Raw genomic sequence first — 18562 nt, 5'->3', positions numbered from 1 at the left:
ACATTGATGTAGCGACGTGTAATAGTCATAACAATAATAATCGTCACGCACACTGACGGCTTGTATATTGTATATCCAATCGTGTGATATTAATGTGTCGTGTCGATGATGACGATGAATCGGCGGTTATAAGCTTGATTCGCATGATAGTTAATATTGTACACGGTGTGTATCTGAAAAATATCTGACGGTACGGACTCTCGAAGCACACCTCTCTCGCACGCATCACCCGTTGCCTTTATCAGCTAATCATTTAAATAGGTATCGAAGAAAAAAGAGGGAGGAGAAATTACACTTATAATTTACTATGATACAGCACTGGCATAGTCACGTAGCGTCGTTATATCGAATTTACGTGTATCTCTGTCGTGCGCGCGCTCACGCGCAATAATGTGTGTGTGTCCGTGTGTGTATGTATGTATGTATGTACGTACGCGTGCGTGCGTGTGTGTGTGTGTAATAGTAAGGGTTTGTCACTATCATACACGATGGACTTGAAGCCCATACGATGAGAGACGCGCGTGTGGATTCCTTTTTCTCGCTTTTCTTCCCGAATAAGAGACTATTCTTATACAGTTTCAATCCTTTCAATAATATTAATAGCAATAATGATAATAATAATGATAATAATATTAATAAGAATCAATAATAATATTAATAATAATAATAAATTCATAAGAGACAGGGAAATTAATAATAATCGTTATTATTATCGTAATAATAGTATAGTATGTACAAGAACACGCTTTTCACGCGAGGGTCCAGTTACGGTTACGCTTCGTAGCTACATATTTTGATTGAACTGTACATGGTTGGACCACCGCATTTGAAAAACTTTGTTTTTTCTTCTTCTTCTTCTTCTTCAAAATTAACACGTTTTTTTTATATAAATCCTCCCGTACTAGCGAACTACTAGCGAACTAGTAGCATTTGTCGTGAATTTCTACTTTTTGGTTGCGACACCGTTAATCCGCGTTCGTCTCGCCTGTCCTGTTACAAGAGAGGAGGAGAAAAGAATCGTCCCCATCTCGTCCGGGACGATCCGCCGAGCTAATTTTTCTCCGAGGATTAATTTCAGAATGATCCATAAAATTTAATGGCGCTAAGGTACAACCTTTCGCAGCCGTCGCGATCTCTTAATAACAAATTAGCCTAAGTTAACATTACTTAACTTTTTCACTAAATTCTGTTCTCCCTTCCTTCAAATACAATACAATGTCGTCGGTATTTCTTTCATCTTTTTTATATCTTTCCATTTCATACAGTCCTTCTTCTTTTCCTCTTTTGTTATATACTTTGCATCTTGTCACGATAATAATAATAATAGTGGTATATAATAACTGCATATAATCGCTACGCTAATAGTATTTTGAACTATTAATTATTAATTAACGTTAAGTATACACAACACATTTGTACGATTTCACTCAGCCTGCACGTGAGCAGCAGCGAGGGAAGGTGGTAAAGATGAAAAATGTATTTTTATGTGTGTGCCTGTCGGTGTGTGGGTACGTGAAAAGGGGGACAAAAAGGTAGAAGGGCAGGGGTGGGGAGGGCATGGTATGTTATGTCTCGTGTATGCGTATATTTCCTCTCGTGGAGAACGTGTCAATAGTCTCTTTATAGATTTGCTCGTAGTTTGAAATAATTTTCTCGTCGTTCGTTCCACCGGTTCTCGATTGAGGAAAGAAGGGTAGTCGAGGTTGAGGTACGACAGTACAGAGTAACGTAAGAAGTTTCAAGTGTCTATTGAGCCAGCTTGTTAATATTCGTCTTCGCGGAGCATCTATAAGCAGCACCACAACACGCTGTGTATCGCTCCTGCACCTTAACCCGCGGATAGAAATTAGAGAACACGCGTTGTTATCCGGATTAATTTGGTCGCACCAGGTCGATTTCAGGGTACTCTGTGACTTTTCAACGTCGCGGCTCGAGCATCGAAAATCAGCTCGACGTCAGTGTACCGGACGTAAAAGTAGTGGTACCTGATGTCTACCTCCACAAAGCTAGGAACGCAGAACGGATGGATGTTACGCTCTCTCTGTCTCATGGCAGGGAGGCTGGGAACAGCGACCGTCCTTCAAACGGTTGACATGCGACGATGCGAGTTCGTTGTCGCCATCGTCGTCGCTGTCGTCGTCGTTTGCCCATTAACGTACAACTCACTCGTAGCGATCGATTTCACTAACAGTCACTACAATCCTTCGACAAATTTCGAAAGTTGGTCTTGCGGCGTCATAGGCGTCACTTCACTGGAGTCCGTGCCACTGGTGGGTTGTGGAGCTGGAGACGGATGATGGGGCATAGCGCCCGGATGGCCCGTAGGGGCACCTGTCCCACCGCTCAGTTGCGACAACATCATCTCGCTCGGCCCTCCGAGTTCGTGAGCTGGTGAATGGGTTGGCGTACCGTGGGGTGGATGATGGTGTGGCGATGGCACCGGCCCTGACCGAGGCGAAGGAACTGGTTGATTTCGTGGGGATGGAACCCGTCGAGGGGAGGGGTTCGGCTGAGGAGATCGAATTGGCGGAGGAGATCGAACGGATTGCATCAGTTGTTGCTGTACAGAGATCCCTGGAGGTCCCATTACACCTTGCGGAGAGGGTACCGGTGGTGGGGTTGGTTTCAAACTGGGTTGACCGTAGCCTTGTTCACTAAAGCCACTGTAACCTGAGGAAGAATACGCGGAATCGTGGCAGACGTTAGACCACGAACCAGCATGCGGCTCGACGAATCTTGCTTTGTTGTCGGGAATCAAATGATTCTTACCGAGAAGGGACGGCCTGATTGGTCGCTGTTGACCATACGGAGGCGCCGGTGGTTGTGTGAACTGTTGCTGCTGTTGCTGTTGCTGCTGCTGCTGCTGCTGCTGTTGCTGCTGTTGCTGTTGTTGAGCCTGTTGCTGTCTCTGCATCACCAACATTTGTTGTTTGTACCATTGCGACTGCTGCTGAACAGGCTGCTGTTGCTGCTGCTGCTGTTGCTGCTGTTGCTGCTGCTGTTGTTGTTGTTGCTGCTGCTGCTGCTGTTGATTCAACATTGCTTGTATCTGCATTCTGCCCTGCTGCTGCTGCTGTTGGTGCTGTTGCTGCTGCTGCTGTTGGTGCTGTTGCTGCTTTTGTTGTTGAGAGATCATATGCTGCAAACCAGGTTGTTGTTGCTGTGGCTGATTAGGACCTAAAGGCCCACCGACTCCTCCACCGTATTGGCCACTGTGTTGCTGAAGTGCAAGCGCCTTTTTATCGAACAAAAACAGAAGAGTATACGTTAAGGGGGTAGAGTAGAGTCACGTCACTTTTCGAGATTGATAGGTTGGTATCTGCTGTTTCAGTTTTCGTTACGGGAATAGCATTACCTACAGACATGTAGCTGTCTAATAAAGGCGAGGTAGGGACACTCTATGTTCCGAGTTGGAAACGCGACTTACAAAATTTTCCCCTCCACTATACATACTATTACATGAGCCACGTACGTGTAAGCTTGACGTATATGTGAGACCTAACTTTTCGTCCTTAGTTTTTGAGCTGGGAAAGAGTTCATTCGAAAGAAAAAGGTTCAGTGGAGCACACTTTGGTCATTATTTAACGAGATTCTGCTGATATTTACTAATATGAATGCTATAGAGTAGAGCAAAAATTAACTATTCACAGCCGTGGAATTCAAGCAATTTTATGTAATTCACAGAGTGTTCTGAACGAAATCATGACCAAAGTGCGCTCTAATTGAACTTTCTTCTTTCGAGTGAACCCTTTCCCAGCTCAGAAACTTTTCACGTAAGGATGAAAAGTTAGCTCCCAAAAACCCATATTTTTCCAAAATTTTATTGGTAATATCACCTCTGCCATATCCTAGTCTACCCCCTTAACACGTTAAGCGCGGAACTAATTTTGCTGTGCTTTCCATTCAGGCAGCGTGTCGGCGCTTTATTTTTTAATCTTCATACTGTCAGTCCCCATGGACTGACGTTGCCTAACAAAAAGTTCACTGAGGACTGACTGACGTCGCGCTTAATGTGTTAATGTTACTTGTTAAAGACATAAAATAAAGAATAGGTAGGATTGAACAATTTATCAGCATACCCGTTGCTTGATGAAAGCAGCCATTATAGGTGGATTACTTTTGAGTATATTAAGTATTTCGTTCTGTTGCTCAGGAGTATGAGGACTCTTGAGAGTCTGCATGAGTTGCTGTAACACGTGCTTTTGCATGTTACTTTGAGTCTGTGGTCCGACTTGACTAACCGGACCACCGATCACTCCTGGTTGTCTCGGCATCGGTGCACCCATTGCCATTGGTTGCCCTTGATGTTGCTGTTGTTGTTGCATCAACTGCTGGGGCGTTTGTTGCCTCAAGCCAGGATTTTGTTGCATCACTGCATTCGGCTGATACCTACTAGAGATACAAATATTTTCATATATGTTTTAATAAATTTTGTTTCTGATGATGTTTCCTTTATTTCGAAATAGAATAATACCTTGGTGTCCACTGATCCATTGGAATGAGATGAGTACCACCGGGATTTGACATTTGGACGGGCATTGGCCGCTGCATCGGAGGCGGAGGCATCACTCCACCCGTTTGTCCTCCTACACCAACACCTACACCGACTCCACCACCTGGCGTTACTTTACCGTAGCCTACATGCGGTGCTTGCTGTCTTGCAGCTTCCTCTTGGACCTGCTTAACGACCTGGAGGACGTGAGCGGGAGGTGTTTGCGTGCCAGGCTTCAACCCAATACCAGGTTGATGCGGCGAAGGTAAATTGGTAGGACTGACACCAGGTTTCATGGCAACACCGGTTGACATAGTAACGTTGGAAGTTTGCTGTCCAGATTGCATCGCTCCTACAGGACCTGTCGGTCTCGTATTCATCACAGCCATACGTCTCCTGCAATAAAAAAAAGACATAGGCATTCAAAATGGATTTCCGGAACTCTATCCGATATAATTTTGTCACTGTTTTCATTCGTGTCTCTCCATTACCTTAATAATTGCGCTTGTTGTAATCGTTGTTGAAGCTGTTGTTGCTTCAGCTTGTGTTTGATGTTCGAACAGAACGGGACAAGACATTTAGTCTCCTGGCAGTGTTTAGCATGATAACAGCATAACGCTATCAATTGTTTACATATTGGACAGCCACCATTCGTCTTTCGCTTGCAAACCTTCGTATGCGTCACTACTCTCTTCATTTTCTGACAGCTAGATAGACGACAGTTAGCATCTCTACATTGACACGCATGTACCAACGATTGAATACACCTTTGTATCGAAAGTTTGCGTGCTTCCTGTAACAAGAATTTTAGATATTTATTGTATCACACTTTATTATGATACTGATACTATATCTAATTGATCAGAATAATGTTTTACCTGTGGATTTGCTTGTTTAGCATCGGCCGGCGATGAACCATCGTCCAAATCTAACCCGAGTTTCTCCATGTGATGAGGATGACCATCTTTTTCTTTACAACTTATACACAGGTCAAAGTCCTGCCAAATTAAATAACATTAGACCTACTGATAAAAAACAACTAAAATACTGATAAAAATTATTTCGTCGATACTCACATCACAAACCGTACAGTGATACCTTGTTTCTACATGACTCTTACAATTATTACAAGTATAAACAAATTTGTCTTGGCCTTGGTTGTGCAGTTCATACAACATGGACATGGAACTGAATTTTGCACGCCTTAAAGAAGAAAATTCATAATGTCTTTCTCTAGCCATTGTAAGGAAAGCATCGCGACCATCCATAAGGTCACAATTAATAACGGGGTCAGGATCCTGAATGGGCTGTAATAAACATTATTAGTGAATACATATATATAGCAATACACTACTTTGTATAACATGTGTATAACGCAAGAGTCTTTAAAATGCTTACTGCTAAGCTGGCTGCACTTTGAGCACTATGCAACCTAATGACGAAGAATACTTCTTTATGTTTCTCCATGGTCGCAAAAATTTTAGCAGAGAGATCATTTCCAGTTTGAGGAGTATTAGACTTTTTACTATTTTTTCTTTGATTTGCTTTGGATTTATTTGATTTTTTAGCCTTCTTCTGACCTTTCTTTTTACCATCTGGACCTGTCTCGGAATCTTCAGTCAACGAGAAAATCTGAAACAAAATTTCCATGTATTATGACTAACAGCGTATTTTGAGAGTGTATTTAAGAATACGATTTGTGTACTATTAAATCTATTTACCGCATTGGCGGCTGCAGCTTCCGCAGCTTCAGCCTGTTTGCGTTTTTCTTCTTCTTCCTGATCTAATTCCTTAATACTTTCTTCTAATACATTCGGCCAAAAATCACCTTCAAAGTACGGTAAATCAGCGGCTGACGAAAGTTTATCTTCCATTGCTTGTTTCAAAATATCCTACGAATAATGAAAACATCAAATTAATCTATCAATTCGATATATAAAAATAAAATGCAAAATTTGGATCTTGTTGTTGCCTGTGAATCCTATGTTCAAATTTAGCAATTCAATAAGAACATTAGCTTTCGCAGACGTTACTTTTAGTCTTCTTTGACGCCCAAAAGCAACAGTTTACTTTCAGGTAACACTTGAGACTGTATCATACAATTATGCTACATAAATCATTGATGCTAACCTTATAATCGAGTACAATCCTCTCAACCATGCCTTTGTCCAACATTTTCTTATACCATTCCTGTAATCTCTTAGGCTTTGGAATTTTTTGTTCTTGAGGATGGCAGTGAAATATATAATCATCTCCTTCAGACGGTGGACAAGCCCAGATGTGAGCCATGGTGTACCTGTGCAAAGTATATAAAAATAAATCACAATAAATGTTATGGTAATATTAACATTACGTTGTACTAGAAGGGAATTTGAACATACCCAAGTTGTTTCGCGTAATCCAGATACCCAAGGAGTATTTCATGATATACCGCTGTTCGAAATTGTTTAGGCCGAAAGAAGTGTACAGAATCTAAGTACGCGATATAAACTCTTCTGGTATTTGGAGGTGTGCATTCACTGCCATATTCTTGTACGTGCATACCGAAAAAACATACGTCTGTACCATCAACTTCTTCAAATGCAAACAACGCTTTCGCCCTGTACGGAAATTCGCCAGACATATCACCGTTCTCTACGAATCTACTTCTCATTCCGGGTTTCACTTCGACGACTTTATCACTTGATGCTACGACTCTGATTGCTACTTCACCAGCACCGGCTTCTTTTTTCTTTAAGAAGTTGTTCACTCGCGTTTCGATGTACGTTCCCAATTTAGTGACCGGTAAACGTTTAGCGTTAAACTTGTTTTCTTTACGCTTTTGCCCCTTCTTCTTCAAACAATTATCACATGTAAATCTGTACGACAAAATATTTCATAGATTCGAAATTGTTCTAAACTATATAGTTTAGGATGTTCGAAGGATTTCTACTTACCCCGATGGCCAAATTGATTCCATATGAAGTACGCAAATCTGGTGCACCTTTCTACCACAATCTGTACATACAACGAAGGGCTCCAATTCTAAATGATCGTTCTTCATTTCCTGGAACTGTTCCTTTTTAATGGCACTGGAAAAACAATAACTTATTTTACAGTTTGTTGATATAAGAAAAGGGTGAATCTTATGTTTCGAAACTTACGTCTGAGGTTGCGTTGGATCATCTCCCAACGTCACAGTGTCACCAGGAATGTCGTTGAAACATTTCTGACAGAAGGTGTATCTGTCGGAAACAAGACCATATGCCTTTAGACTATTGTTTTCCGATAGTGTTTAGATCCAAATTTCAATTCGTCAATGTCATGCGTGCATCATACGAAGATCAATATATATAGTTGTTTCCACGCCCCAATTGACGTATCCAAATGTCGAATATCCAATTTTGACAAACGTTTGTTTGCAATTATACACATGCATGTAATGTTTTGCCAATTATTTCATTTCATTTTTTTTGATTCCAAAAGTTGTACAGAGTCATCATTTGGATTAATTAATGTGTTGTTGTATTTTTTTATTCATTATTTTTGTTTTACGTTTTATTTGTGTTTTCATTGATAGTGTCAGGTGTCCAATTTCGATCATCCAATTTCCAAGTAGTAATTTTTCGTTGGGCATGAAGTAGTAGAGTTGGAAAGAAGCAAGGGGCGCGGGCAACACAAGAAGCAAGCAGCAAACAAGGATTTTTGTGTGTGCGTGCGCAACCCATGGGTAGAGCGAAGGTAACATACAAAGAAGAGAAGAGTGCCATTGTTAGACACGGTACATATATTATACATAAAATTATTTAACTGCATATACCCAAGGGTTACATACGAATCTTCTGTTAAGCAAAATATATTTCTAAAAAAGCATCTATAACTATGTATGAAGCCATATATCCCTTAAGTATATGCGTAATAAAATCTGAACTTTACATGTGCGAGCGTTGCGCAAAAATACATTCATTGATAAATGTATTCTAATTGCAAAAAATTCAAAAAATTCAAAAAAAAAAAAAAAAAAATTTAAAAAAAGAAGGGAAGAGCAAGAAATTTGTAGGTCAAGAGACTGGCCTGCATCGACTGATATCGCCGAAACAGGCTAATTAGCCTGCCAATTTAATCTGGCGTATTCGGTTATAGAACATTTTTCTTTTGTAAAAATGTACCGCTGAAATCGAATGCGCCTAAAAGTAATCTCGATTTATCGAAGTAAATGGAACGAAACTAACGTCAGTATTCTTCAAAAGAAAGTTGGGAGCAACAGAAGTCATTAAACAAGATATCTAAATCCTCTAAGTAGAGTAGTTGTCGGAGGGCAAGATGGAAATAAGAACCTACTAAAGGGGTCCCATCATGCAGACTAATTTTCATTTCTTTGAGCAATTATTAAGTAAATTCTTTTGTTACTAATAGTTATTTAACACGTTAAGCGCGGGTCCGATTTTGTTGTGCTTTTCGTTCAAGCGACGTGCGTGGCGCTTTATGTTTTAACTCTGATACTGTCAGTCCCCATGGATTGACACCGTGTGAACGAAAAGTTTACTGTCAATCCGCAGGGATTGACGTCGCGCTTAACGTGTTAATTAAAATCCTTTCATATACTGACCTATTCTGGTAGGAGTAGTATTTTGCATCTCTTGGTATCGTACACAGTTGTTTCCCGTAACAACAAAGAACCTGCGGATTAAACGTGTACTTTCTTCCGCAACAATACCCTAGCGCCTGCATCACAGGATCTATTTCTTGCTCAAAAACTTCCGAGAGCTAAAATAAAACAAAAAATATCTTTCATTAGATATTATTAACCACTGATAAACATAACAAATGGAAGGTAGAATCGAACTTCACCTTTGTACAATATCTATAAACGCGCGAAGTTTTACGATTGTAAAGCCATGCGTTGTCAAACATCATCCATACGTCATCGACGTACTCCCATGGATCGCTGTATTGACCCGTGTCTAATTTCCTTTTGATCGTTGACAGATCCATCGGTTTCTTCACGATGTCGAAATAATCGGGAATTCCCAATGCTTGTGGATCAACAGGCTGCCTGAACGGTATAGACTCTGGATCCTGGCGGTAAAGTTTCTCTAACGTCGGCATTAACGCCTGTCGTAATTCATCTGGCTTAAAGAGACACAGTCTTTTCTTGTCCGTCGATGTCCCACTGGGCTGTATTGGTTCAGGAACCATTGGTTTAATGTCTGGTGTTGTCGTGTCCTGGCTAGACATCGGCGTTACAGGTTCCTCTTTTATACCAGAAGATTCCTCCTTCACGATACCTTCACCAGATCCTTCTTCCATCGGTTCTGTTTTGATTTCCGTTTTAATGGACATTTCGTTATTGACGCTCTTACCACCGTCCATTCTATGATTTTCAGATCCATCCTCCGTCTCAATCTCCATTTTCATATTTTCCTCTTTAATCGAATCTAATTTTCCCTTATTATTATTCATCGGTGGACTAGGAGAATTATCACGATCCAAAGCGGTGATGGCGGCCATTTGCGACGAGATGGACGATGTTCTTGGCGCGTTCAGCGCAGCTCTCTCCTGAGACGTCATACCCTTTCCAAGACTCGCAAGACCAGCCGGGGACGGTGTAGTGCCAGGATGAGGCGGAGTTTGATTCGCGGAAGATACTGTCTGATTTGGAGTCATCAGTGAAGGAACTAATGGTGTGTTAGGCGTGGAAGTAGTAGATTGCGGCCCATTTGTTGTTGTTACTGGACCAGGACTAGGCCCGCTGGACGCAGAAGGTGGTATTGTTTGGGGAGTTGATGTGCTAATACCATTATCGTTGGGTGTTGAAACCGACAAAGGCCGATTGTTGTTGAACTGTTGATTTTGTTGGCTATTTTGTTGCTGCATGCCACTGAAAGGTGATGGCGCTTGTGGCATTGACGTCGTCGTTGCACTCTGGTTCGAAGTGCTTGTCGGTTGTTGCGTCTGTGATTGACTCTGTTGCTGTTGCGGTTGTGGTTGAGGTTGCTGTTGCTGATGTTGCTGTTGATGCTGTTGCGCGATCGCCAATCTGGCTTTCATAAGGTCGGGGAACTGATGTTGATTCTGTACAGGAGAACTGTTAGGTAAACCAGAAGTGCCATTCGAGGTTGGAAATTGACTAGTTGTTGCAGATGTAGTGGTTGTTGTTAAACTTGTTTGTGACATTTGTGGTTTCCCGAAAGGACTAAGACCAGGATTTGGAACGACATTAGGGTTCGAGGTTGATTGTCCGTTTGGACTAGGACCCGGTGGACCAACTAAAATTCCTTGCTGCTGCTGCTGTTGCTGTTGCTGCTGCTGTTGTTGTTGCTGCTGCTGCTGTTGCTGTTGCTGTTGCTGCTGCTGCTGCTGCTGCTGCTGTTGCTGCTGCTGCTGCTGCATTTGTTGTTGAACTTGCGCTTGCGCTTGAGCTTGAGCTTGAGCTTGAGCCTGGGCTTGAGCCTGAGCTTGAGCCTGAGCCTGAGCCTGCGCTTGAGCATGAACTTTGGTTTGGGCTTGAACCTGTACCTGCTGCTGTTGCGCTTGTTGTTGCTGAGGAAACTGCATTCTGTTGTGTGGAATTCCCATTGCAGGCAAAGTTCCAAGTTGGCCCATACTTGGCGAATGACTCCGCAAGCTAGGAGTGACTGTTCCAACCGGTCGTGACGGCACAGTTCCCACGCTTGGTGGAGCACATGGCCTCAAAGTCGGACCAGTTGTTCCAGAAGGCTGAGGTTGTTGTTGTTGTTGTTGTTGAGCTTGTAGCTGCTGTTGCTGTTGCTGTTCTTTTCGCTTCTGTCGCTTTTCTTCCAATTCCTTTTGAATTTTGTATATCTTTTCAGCAAGTAAATGATAATACTCTGATCTTGAATTAGCCATCTCGTACATATCACCTTCGACTTTTCTCGCATATGCCACCAAATTGTGCATCCTTTTATCAAGCATAGCTTGAGGATCTGGAGTTGGAAATATTGCCTGCACCAATTTATGAACAAGATGATTTCTAAGATCTGGAGTTACAGATTGATGCCAATCTTTTGATTCCTGCACTGGTGTTGCCGTTACTTGTCCTGGCTGCAGACCAGCTGGAAGTTGAAGGTTGGTTAGCCTGTTTTCACTCGGAACAGTAAGCTGTTCATTCAAGCCAAACAACTGCTGCATATTAACAGATTGTTGTATATTTGCAGCAGCAGCTGCTGCTGCAGGCGTAGGTCCACTAGTAGGTGCAGTCTGATTACCAGCTACTCCGACTGTATTAGGATCCGAATTTAATGGAAGAGAAACATTTGGAGCGACTACTTGCTGACCAGCACCAACCACCGATTGACTTGGAGCAGCCTGGGTTTGAGGTTGGGCCAGCCTAACATTTCCCATCGCACCAGGGGCTACCTGCATTCCAGGCGCTGGCATTCTTCGGGTTACACTCTGACCAGGTACCAACCCAGGCGTTGTTGTAGGACACTGAATACCTAGAGCATCGTATGCTCTTCTCATCTCGGTTGGACTTGGATTTGGTTGACTATTTGGTTGTGTTGTAGATGCTGCAGCTGCGTTAGTTGTTTTGTTCTTATTTGCTTGTTTCAAGGGTAAACAAACAGGGCAATCGTTGCGGTTACAGTGTTTCCAATGACTAATAATTTGTCTTGAGGAGCTACAGTGGGGCACCGTACAATTTTTCCCTGCTTGACAGGCAGTCATATGCGTCAAAACGTTTTTCATTGTTTTACAATCTGGCAAATTACATTGCCACACATCACCGTTTGCTTGACTTTCACGTCGTTGACATTTATGCGCATGAAGTAACAGAACTAGTTGTTGTTGAATGAGTTTACGCTTTTCTGGATCAGCATTGGATTTCGTAGCACCTATAAACACGAAATAGCACGAAATTTTCGTTAAATGAATTTCTTAAAATAATCCCTCTGAAAGGTATAAGTGAATGCTTACCAGTTGGAGCACCGGTACCAGGCATTTGACCCTGAGTAGCTTGTTGTGGACCAGGCTGTCCTCCACTTGGTGCACCAGATTGAGGTTGTGCTGGACTTGGAGTAGGTGGTTGAGCTTGTTGAGCCATACCACCTTCTTGACCACCCACAACGGTAGCAGAACCAATAGGACCTGTTGTTCCTCCAAATCTACCAGCAACTTGCATGCTTGTCATATTTGTTCCCACTCCTTTCTGCTGTGGAGTAACGACTCCAACAGGGCTATTAGTACATATAGTAACACCAGGCCCTGGTCCACTACCTGGAGATGCTATCCAAGAATTATAGATTTTAATATTATTCTAAAACTTGTTATACGTATGTATGTTTAATATAATTACCATAACCATAGGGACTAGATGCACCAATTTGTCCCATATTTGCCATATTTGCCATGTTAGGTGGAGCTTGCATTCGTGGGCCTCCTTGACCAGGTCCAACAATACCAACTTGATGTACTTGTTGATGTGGACTTTGACCTCTTGCTGGACCAACCATATGCGCCTGTTGTTGCTGCATTGCTACAGCTCTGGTGTTCATTATGCCAGGTCCATTTTGCATTTGCCCAACACTGTGTGGACCGCTTGGATGATGAATTCCTTGAGTATTAGGGGCCATCATAGTTACCTGAAATATGTATATTTTTCATTGTAACTTCAGAAAAAGTGTACTTGTGAAGTAATTTATTGATAAAAGTATAGCTTACAGTATTTAAAGGTTGTTTGTTCAAACTGTTGGTCACAATTAAACTTCCACCTGCCATTCCACCCATACTATTATTCCCACTAGCACTGCTGGTCATAACCAGACCAGTATTCATACCACCTGGCATTGACATAGTAGGATTACTTCCAGCCATACTCATCGATGATTGAAGGCCTCCCATAGAATTTGCAATAGACATTTGATTGTTTGCCAAAGAACTGGCTATGCTACTTGGTAAATTTCCCAGGCTCACAACCATTTGTGGATCAACTACTTTAGAGACAGAGACATTTGGGGGGGACTGCATGTTTGGACTCTTATTGCCCAAAGTTCCAGCTGCCATTACTAAAGAATTAGCAACTAAATTTTTGTTTCCCTGTTTAAAAAGACATAGAAATTAAAGGATATGAGATACAATTCCTTCTAACAAGTACATGTACGGATATATATTTTGAAAATACAAACTTGTTGTTGAATTAGATGATGTAAAGGTTGTTGCTGTTGTTGCTGTACATGTTGTCGAAGTTCCGAATCTAGGGCACCATTTTGCTGCCCTGGGCCTGGCCCTGTTGCCGGTGGTTTAGCACTTTCTGTTGCAGATCCCCAAGACCCCGATGACAATAGATCATCAGGTAGATCATTTTCAAGATCAAACATATCTGTGTTTGTTATGTAATCTGAGAATAGACATTTAAATTAGTGATAGGTTTGTCATGTCTAATATGCTGTAAAAAATACTGGTTACTATAAAAGTAAGATTGCAGAGTACATAGCAAATTGTCATATCATAATAAATTCAGTTGAACTTTTGTTTTATAATATATTTATAAGAAAATTTAATATTATGATAACAATAGTTACTTTTTTAGATAACCAGTTTAAAAAATTAGGATTAGATTATGATATTAGATGTAACATGTACCATAGAGACCAAAAAACCATTAGTAATATTCCAAAGATGAGATTCAGCACCGTCACCATAGCTTTTATCCAAAGATTCAGTAACAGGATCTTTGTGTTACCATGTAGCATTTTATACATGTTGTATAATATACCTGCATGTAAATATACATGCACATATATACACACATGTAAACACTTTGTAACATGTATATACATATCATGTTTCAAATTATATAAAAATAATGTTTCCTCAAGTTAAACTAGCCTAAAGTATTGGAATACGTTTGTAGTACAAATGTATCTTTCAACTTATTTGACTATTTATGATCATACATTAACGGAGAAAAAAGGGGTCAAATGCAGATATTTAAAAAAAAATAAAAAAAATAAAGAGACAATAAAATGCTACAACTACATGTAAATATAAACAAACAAATACATAAATAAATAAGACATGAGACATACACTGCATGAGCATAACTTAAAGAAATTCATACTACAGCAAAATAAAAATTTGTTCACAATAAAGTCGTGCTATAACTACAGAAGCAGCAAAGCTACTGATGGTAAACTTTAGAATAAACAGTCATGCGGAAAAATCAATCATTTTCAAGAGTATTTACAACTGTTTGCAAATAGTGTTTTTTAAATATGCTGTAACATTAAAAAAAGATAGTTTCTGAACCTTGTACAGAATATAAATTGCTTTATTCATTTATTTAAAATTTTATATAGATTACCTGCAAAATATGAAAATATCTGAATACAAAAAACTATATTTACCTACCTAAATACAGCTCAATTTTATTACAATAAAAATCAATTTGTTGTTTTGGACTTAATACATCTGTTTAATGCACTTCCTAAAGTAAAGTTCTAGAGCTCTGTGCATGTGTATCGCATGTCCATATTACATTTATTATTTTTAAATGTATTTGAAGTTCACTGCATGTACATTTAAATTTTTGTATTGTGTGTTAGATGAAAATACATCTTCACACGTATGGCTTGTCTTATAATATTAAAAGTGATCCAATTTTTCTCCAGTAGTTTAAAAGAAGAAATCAATCTGTGTAGTATGTATGGTATTATATCCAATACATTTATTTGTATTTATGTCCTCCATTATACAAAAAACCAATAGAATCTTCTTTATGTTGGCTTTTATAAGTAAACTTGATTGAACCATAGTGACAATATGCCAAAACTACAAACACTTTCTGAAGAATACAAAAACTTTGATGATGGACTTTTCAATTTGCAAATTATGAGATAAATTGGAAATTATCAAATGATTTTACAGTTTTACGATATTAATAAATGAGATGAATGGACAAACAAACAAATTCTGCAGTGCTGGACTTAATAGTTTCCAACTTCTTGCTGGGTTTTGTAATAATATTTACTTCTTTTCTGGACGGTATGGTTGTTCCAATGTGGCTGCAGCTGATGCTGTTGCAGATGTAGCTGTTGTGGCGGGCCCTGCATTTGTTGCATGTTACCACTGCCACCTCCCCCGTAGTTTGTATAAGCATGGTGCATCATTAGAGGCGCCATACCCACTACATATATATCACAGTTTTTATTTCAGACTATAAAAAACTGCCTATACTCTGGATTGCAGCATTTAAGCAGCAGAAATAGCCTAAATTTTCTTTGATGTACTGCCATATATCTGAACTGATACATGCGATTACAGTCGACAAAGACTATGTCTGCTACTTACTTTTTATAACCTGACTAGATGTTGCAATTTATATATCAAATAATTCAGTGACACGGTTTTTGTTGATTCAATACAGGATTATATACAGTATTATTAAGTTCAGAAACTGTTAAGGCAATAAGATAGCACTGTAAAAAAGTAGAAATAGGAAATGGTTAGCGCATTGATCATGCCAGCAAAATGTTTCATTTAAGTCGTTATTTAAATTTTCATGCATCTGCCATGCACTACAAAAGTGAAATAAGAACTAGTTCTAAAGACAACTAAAAAGGAAAAAATACAATATACTATTATTTCTTAGCATTAAACCAAAGTAAGAGAAAAAACGTGCAACAAGACAGAAGTTATAGATTGTTTAAACATATGTAATTACTTATCAAACACAGAACGTTTCTATAACCTCTGAGCAAAATTTATACACTATATGCAAATTGTTTGTTATTTAATGCTACACAACTCCTGTGCACACATTCCTTTATAATGACAGAACAAACTATGCTTCGTGTTCAATGATCCATCAACATAAGATTGCACAAAAACATCTATCATCAACCCTATTTACAATTGAAAAACTTTCATCTTCATCATTGACAGAAATCTGTTACTATACCATATCGGTTTTCAGTCGATAAAAAAACCGTATCTCAATAAAAATGTGTGAAAATGGCAAAAACAGCCTGAAAAGAAGATTTTAGATAATCGAAAGTATCACTGAAAGCAGAAAAGCGACAATTCGCAGTATAGTGTAACTTCCGCGACGGTATTTCTTAAACTGTTTAGGTTAGTTTATGAACAGATAACTAATAACCAAGGATTATTTGAATCGTTGCAAATATTTCGACGATCCTAAAATACACTGAATACAGGGCCCTGTCAAAGGATGACTCGTCACACAAAACGAAACAATCAGCTACAACCACAAACGCTTCACTTCTCTAAGGAGTTCAGGAACAGTATGAAAATAATTACAGAAAAAAAGAAAAGAAATTACAATGATCTGTGAAGATCAGTTCCGGCAAAGAAGACAATCGCATCATCGAAGACGAAGTACGAGGGTCCAGTGTTCTTTTTGAAAGAAAAACCGAAGCATCGACTATGAGGTAATTTTGCTCAAAGGTTGCAGCCGTCAACGAATTGACAGTATGCCTCTTCGAGATAATCAAGACGGGTGTGTATACATATTTTTTGTTTTGAACGAGACGAGAAAAAGATGTGTGCAGCACTTGTGTCCCAGTGCGACTACTATATCTAACCCTGAAAGGTTAGTCGCGCGATGCGACCGTCGGTGAAATTCGTCAAAGTTTCGAATAAGGAAGTAAATGAAACGTAAACTCACCGGCGGAGTCCGAAGTCCCTTGAAAAGGATCCCCGAGCTTCCGCCGCTTGTTCGGCGGGCCATCCACCATGTGGTCAGCCATGGTGTCTTTTCAGGGTTAATTATTTCTCGTTTTAGGCTGTTTACTGTCGGTAGCAAGTAAGCAGCAGCGGCGGCGGCAGCGAGTCCTCGAGTCGAGTCGAGTCGAGTCGACCGCACGCACGCACGCACGCACGCACGCACGCAGGCGGCAGGCAGGCACAGGCGACCAGGCACGCACGCAGCCACGGGTATACACCACGGGTAACACACACGGGGCGAAACGCTGCACTACGCCACTAGAAGGCCGCTGCTGCTGCTGCTGCTTCTGCCGCCGATGCCGATGCCGATGCCGATGCCGACGAGGCTGGTTACAGTTGTTGCTGCTGCTACTGCCGCTGCTGCCGCTGCTTCTTCCTCCTCTTCAGTGAAGCCGCGAAAATTCACTAAACTCTTAGCGTATTCACAGGCATGACAATAACAATGAGAACCGCGGCGCGTGGAGCGTCCCCGAGCACGCTTCGTTACACGATCAACCATTGGGCATCGTCGGGGGTACGTCGAACCCCGCGCTAAAGCCCACACACGCACACACAGTAAATTTTGTCGACGGGTGCACGGGCACTCGCGCGAGCCACGGGGACAGGCCGACAAGTTACCAGAAGACTAACGTCGAATATTGCTAATCGCGAAAATCACCACTCTGGTATTAAACGCACACACTGTATATACCGGACGAGGTGCTCGCGTTTCTAATTCGTTTTACTTAGTCGGTCGCGCACGACTCGTCAAACACTCGAGTGTGGCGGACTGGCTGCGCGCACGGCGCTAGCTCGCAGCAACGATATCGCTCTCGAGGCCCGCTGGCACCATCTTCCTCTCCTCTTCTCTCGCCTTGGCACACTGCGACACGGGGCGCGCGAACGATCACCGCGGACGCGGCTCGCTTTCCCCGCACATTCGAGGCAATCACGGACGCCAGGAGGCGAGGACGATGAAATGAGTCGGTTCCGGGGCGGCCACCGCGCGCCACAGAAATTCGCTCGAGAAAAGCGATCGCGAGAGTTCCGCACCGCACGAGTATCGGCTAACGTAAAATGGCGGCTGCTGTTGACGAGAAGTTTTTCTACGCTTGTCAGAAAATGTCCGACTGGCTCCGTATGGTTGCCGTGGTTATAGACTCTCCGTCCAATTGGTCCGAGCGATCACATGACCTAGTCGCTCGCCGCGATTGGCCGAGGCGCTGCGAGGCCACGAACGCTCTAGTTACGATCACGCCGCCGGTCCAACAGCCACGAGAGCTTCGTTTATTCTTCTGCCGCCATTTGATCATGGCCGGTCTCGCACAGTGGTTGCGTGACTCTCTTTCAAACAGCCTTATTATTATTAATACCACTGTATCTTTGCAGTTTCACAAAGTTAACCGA

At 41.3% G+C, this 18562-nt stretch overlaps 1 protein-coding gene across 4 annotated transcripts; it reads right to left on the bottom strand.

Annotated features, from left to right (window-relative positions):
* Positions 1–1799: 1799 nt before the first annotated feature.
* LOC143181204 (histone lysine acetyltransferase CREBBP) lies at positions 1800–17199 on the bottom strand. 4 transcript variants are annotated; one of them, XM_076381519.1, is made up of 20 exons: positions 17118–17199; positions 13618–13829; positions 13154–13528; positions 12789–13074; positions 12410–12718; positions 9323–12327; positions 9081–9238; positions 7636–7716; positions 7429–7563; positions 6874–7350; positions 6623–6788; positions 6214–6384; positions 5891–6124; positions 5569–5799; positions 5371–5490; positions 4984–5285; positions 4475–4888; positions 4080–4392; positions 2770–3235; positions 1800–2670 (listed from the first exon to the last, which is right to left on the bottom strand). In XM_076381519.1, exons 1-20 carry the CDS (start codon positions 17197–17199, stop codon positions 2195–2197), a joined length of 8013 nt encoding a protein of 2670 aa, XP_076237634.1. In that variant the 3' UTR covers positions 1800–2194. The 4 variants fall into 4 exon arrangements, with proteins under 4 accessions (XP_076237634.1, XP_076237632.1, XP_076237633.1 ...); XM_076381517.1 differs by lacking the exon at positions 17118–17199 and adding an exon at positions 15462–15591 and having other exon boundaries at positions 4080–4389; positions 7636–7746; XM_076381518.1 differs by lacking the exon at positions 17118–17199 and adding an exon at positions 15462–15591.
* Between the last annotated feature and the right edge of the window lie 1363 nt (positions 17200–18562).

Source organism: Calliopsis andreniformis, chromosome 6, assembly GCF_051401765.1.
Source record: "Calliopsis andreniformis isolate RMS-2024a chromosome 6, iyCalAndr_principal, whole genome shotgun sequence".
Lineage (NCBI taxonomy): Eukaryota > Metazoa > Arthropoda > Insecta > Hymenoptera > Andrenidae > Calliopsis > Calliopsis andreniformis.
The sequence above is the reverse complement of the archived record's forward strand: the minus strand, read 5'-3'. Positions and strand labels throughout refer to the sequence as shown.

Excerpts from the sequence above, each read along its gene's own strand:
- LOC143181204 (XM_076381516.1), bottom strand. The coding sequence starts at position 15,552 with ATGCAACAAATGCAGGGCCCGCCACAACAGCTACATCTGCAACAGCAT. Across the intron at positions 7,351-7,428 it reads GAATCAATTTGGCCATCGGG|ATTTACATGTGATAATTGTT; the intron begins GTAAGTAGAAAT and ends TTTGTCGTACAG. Across the intron at positions 6,385-6,622 it reads GGATTGTACTCGATTATAAG|GATATTTTGAAACAAGCAAT; the intron begins GTTAGCATCAAT and ends CATTATTCGTAG.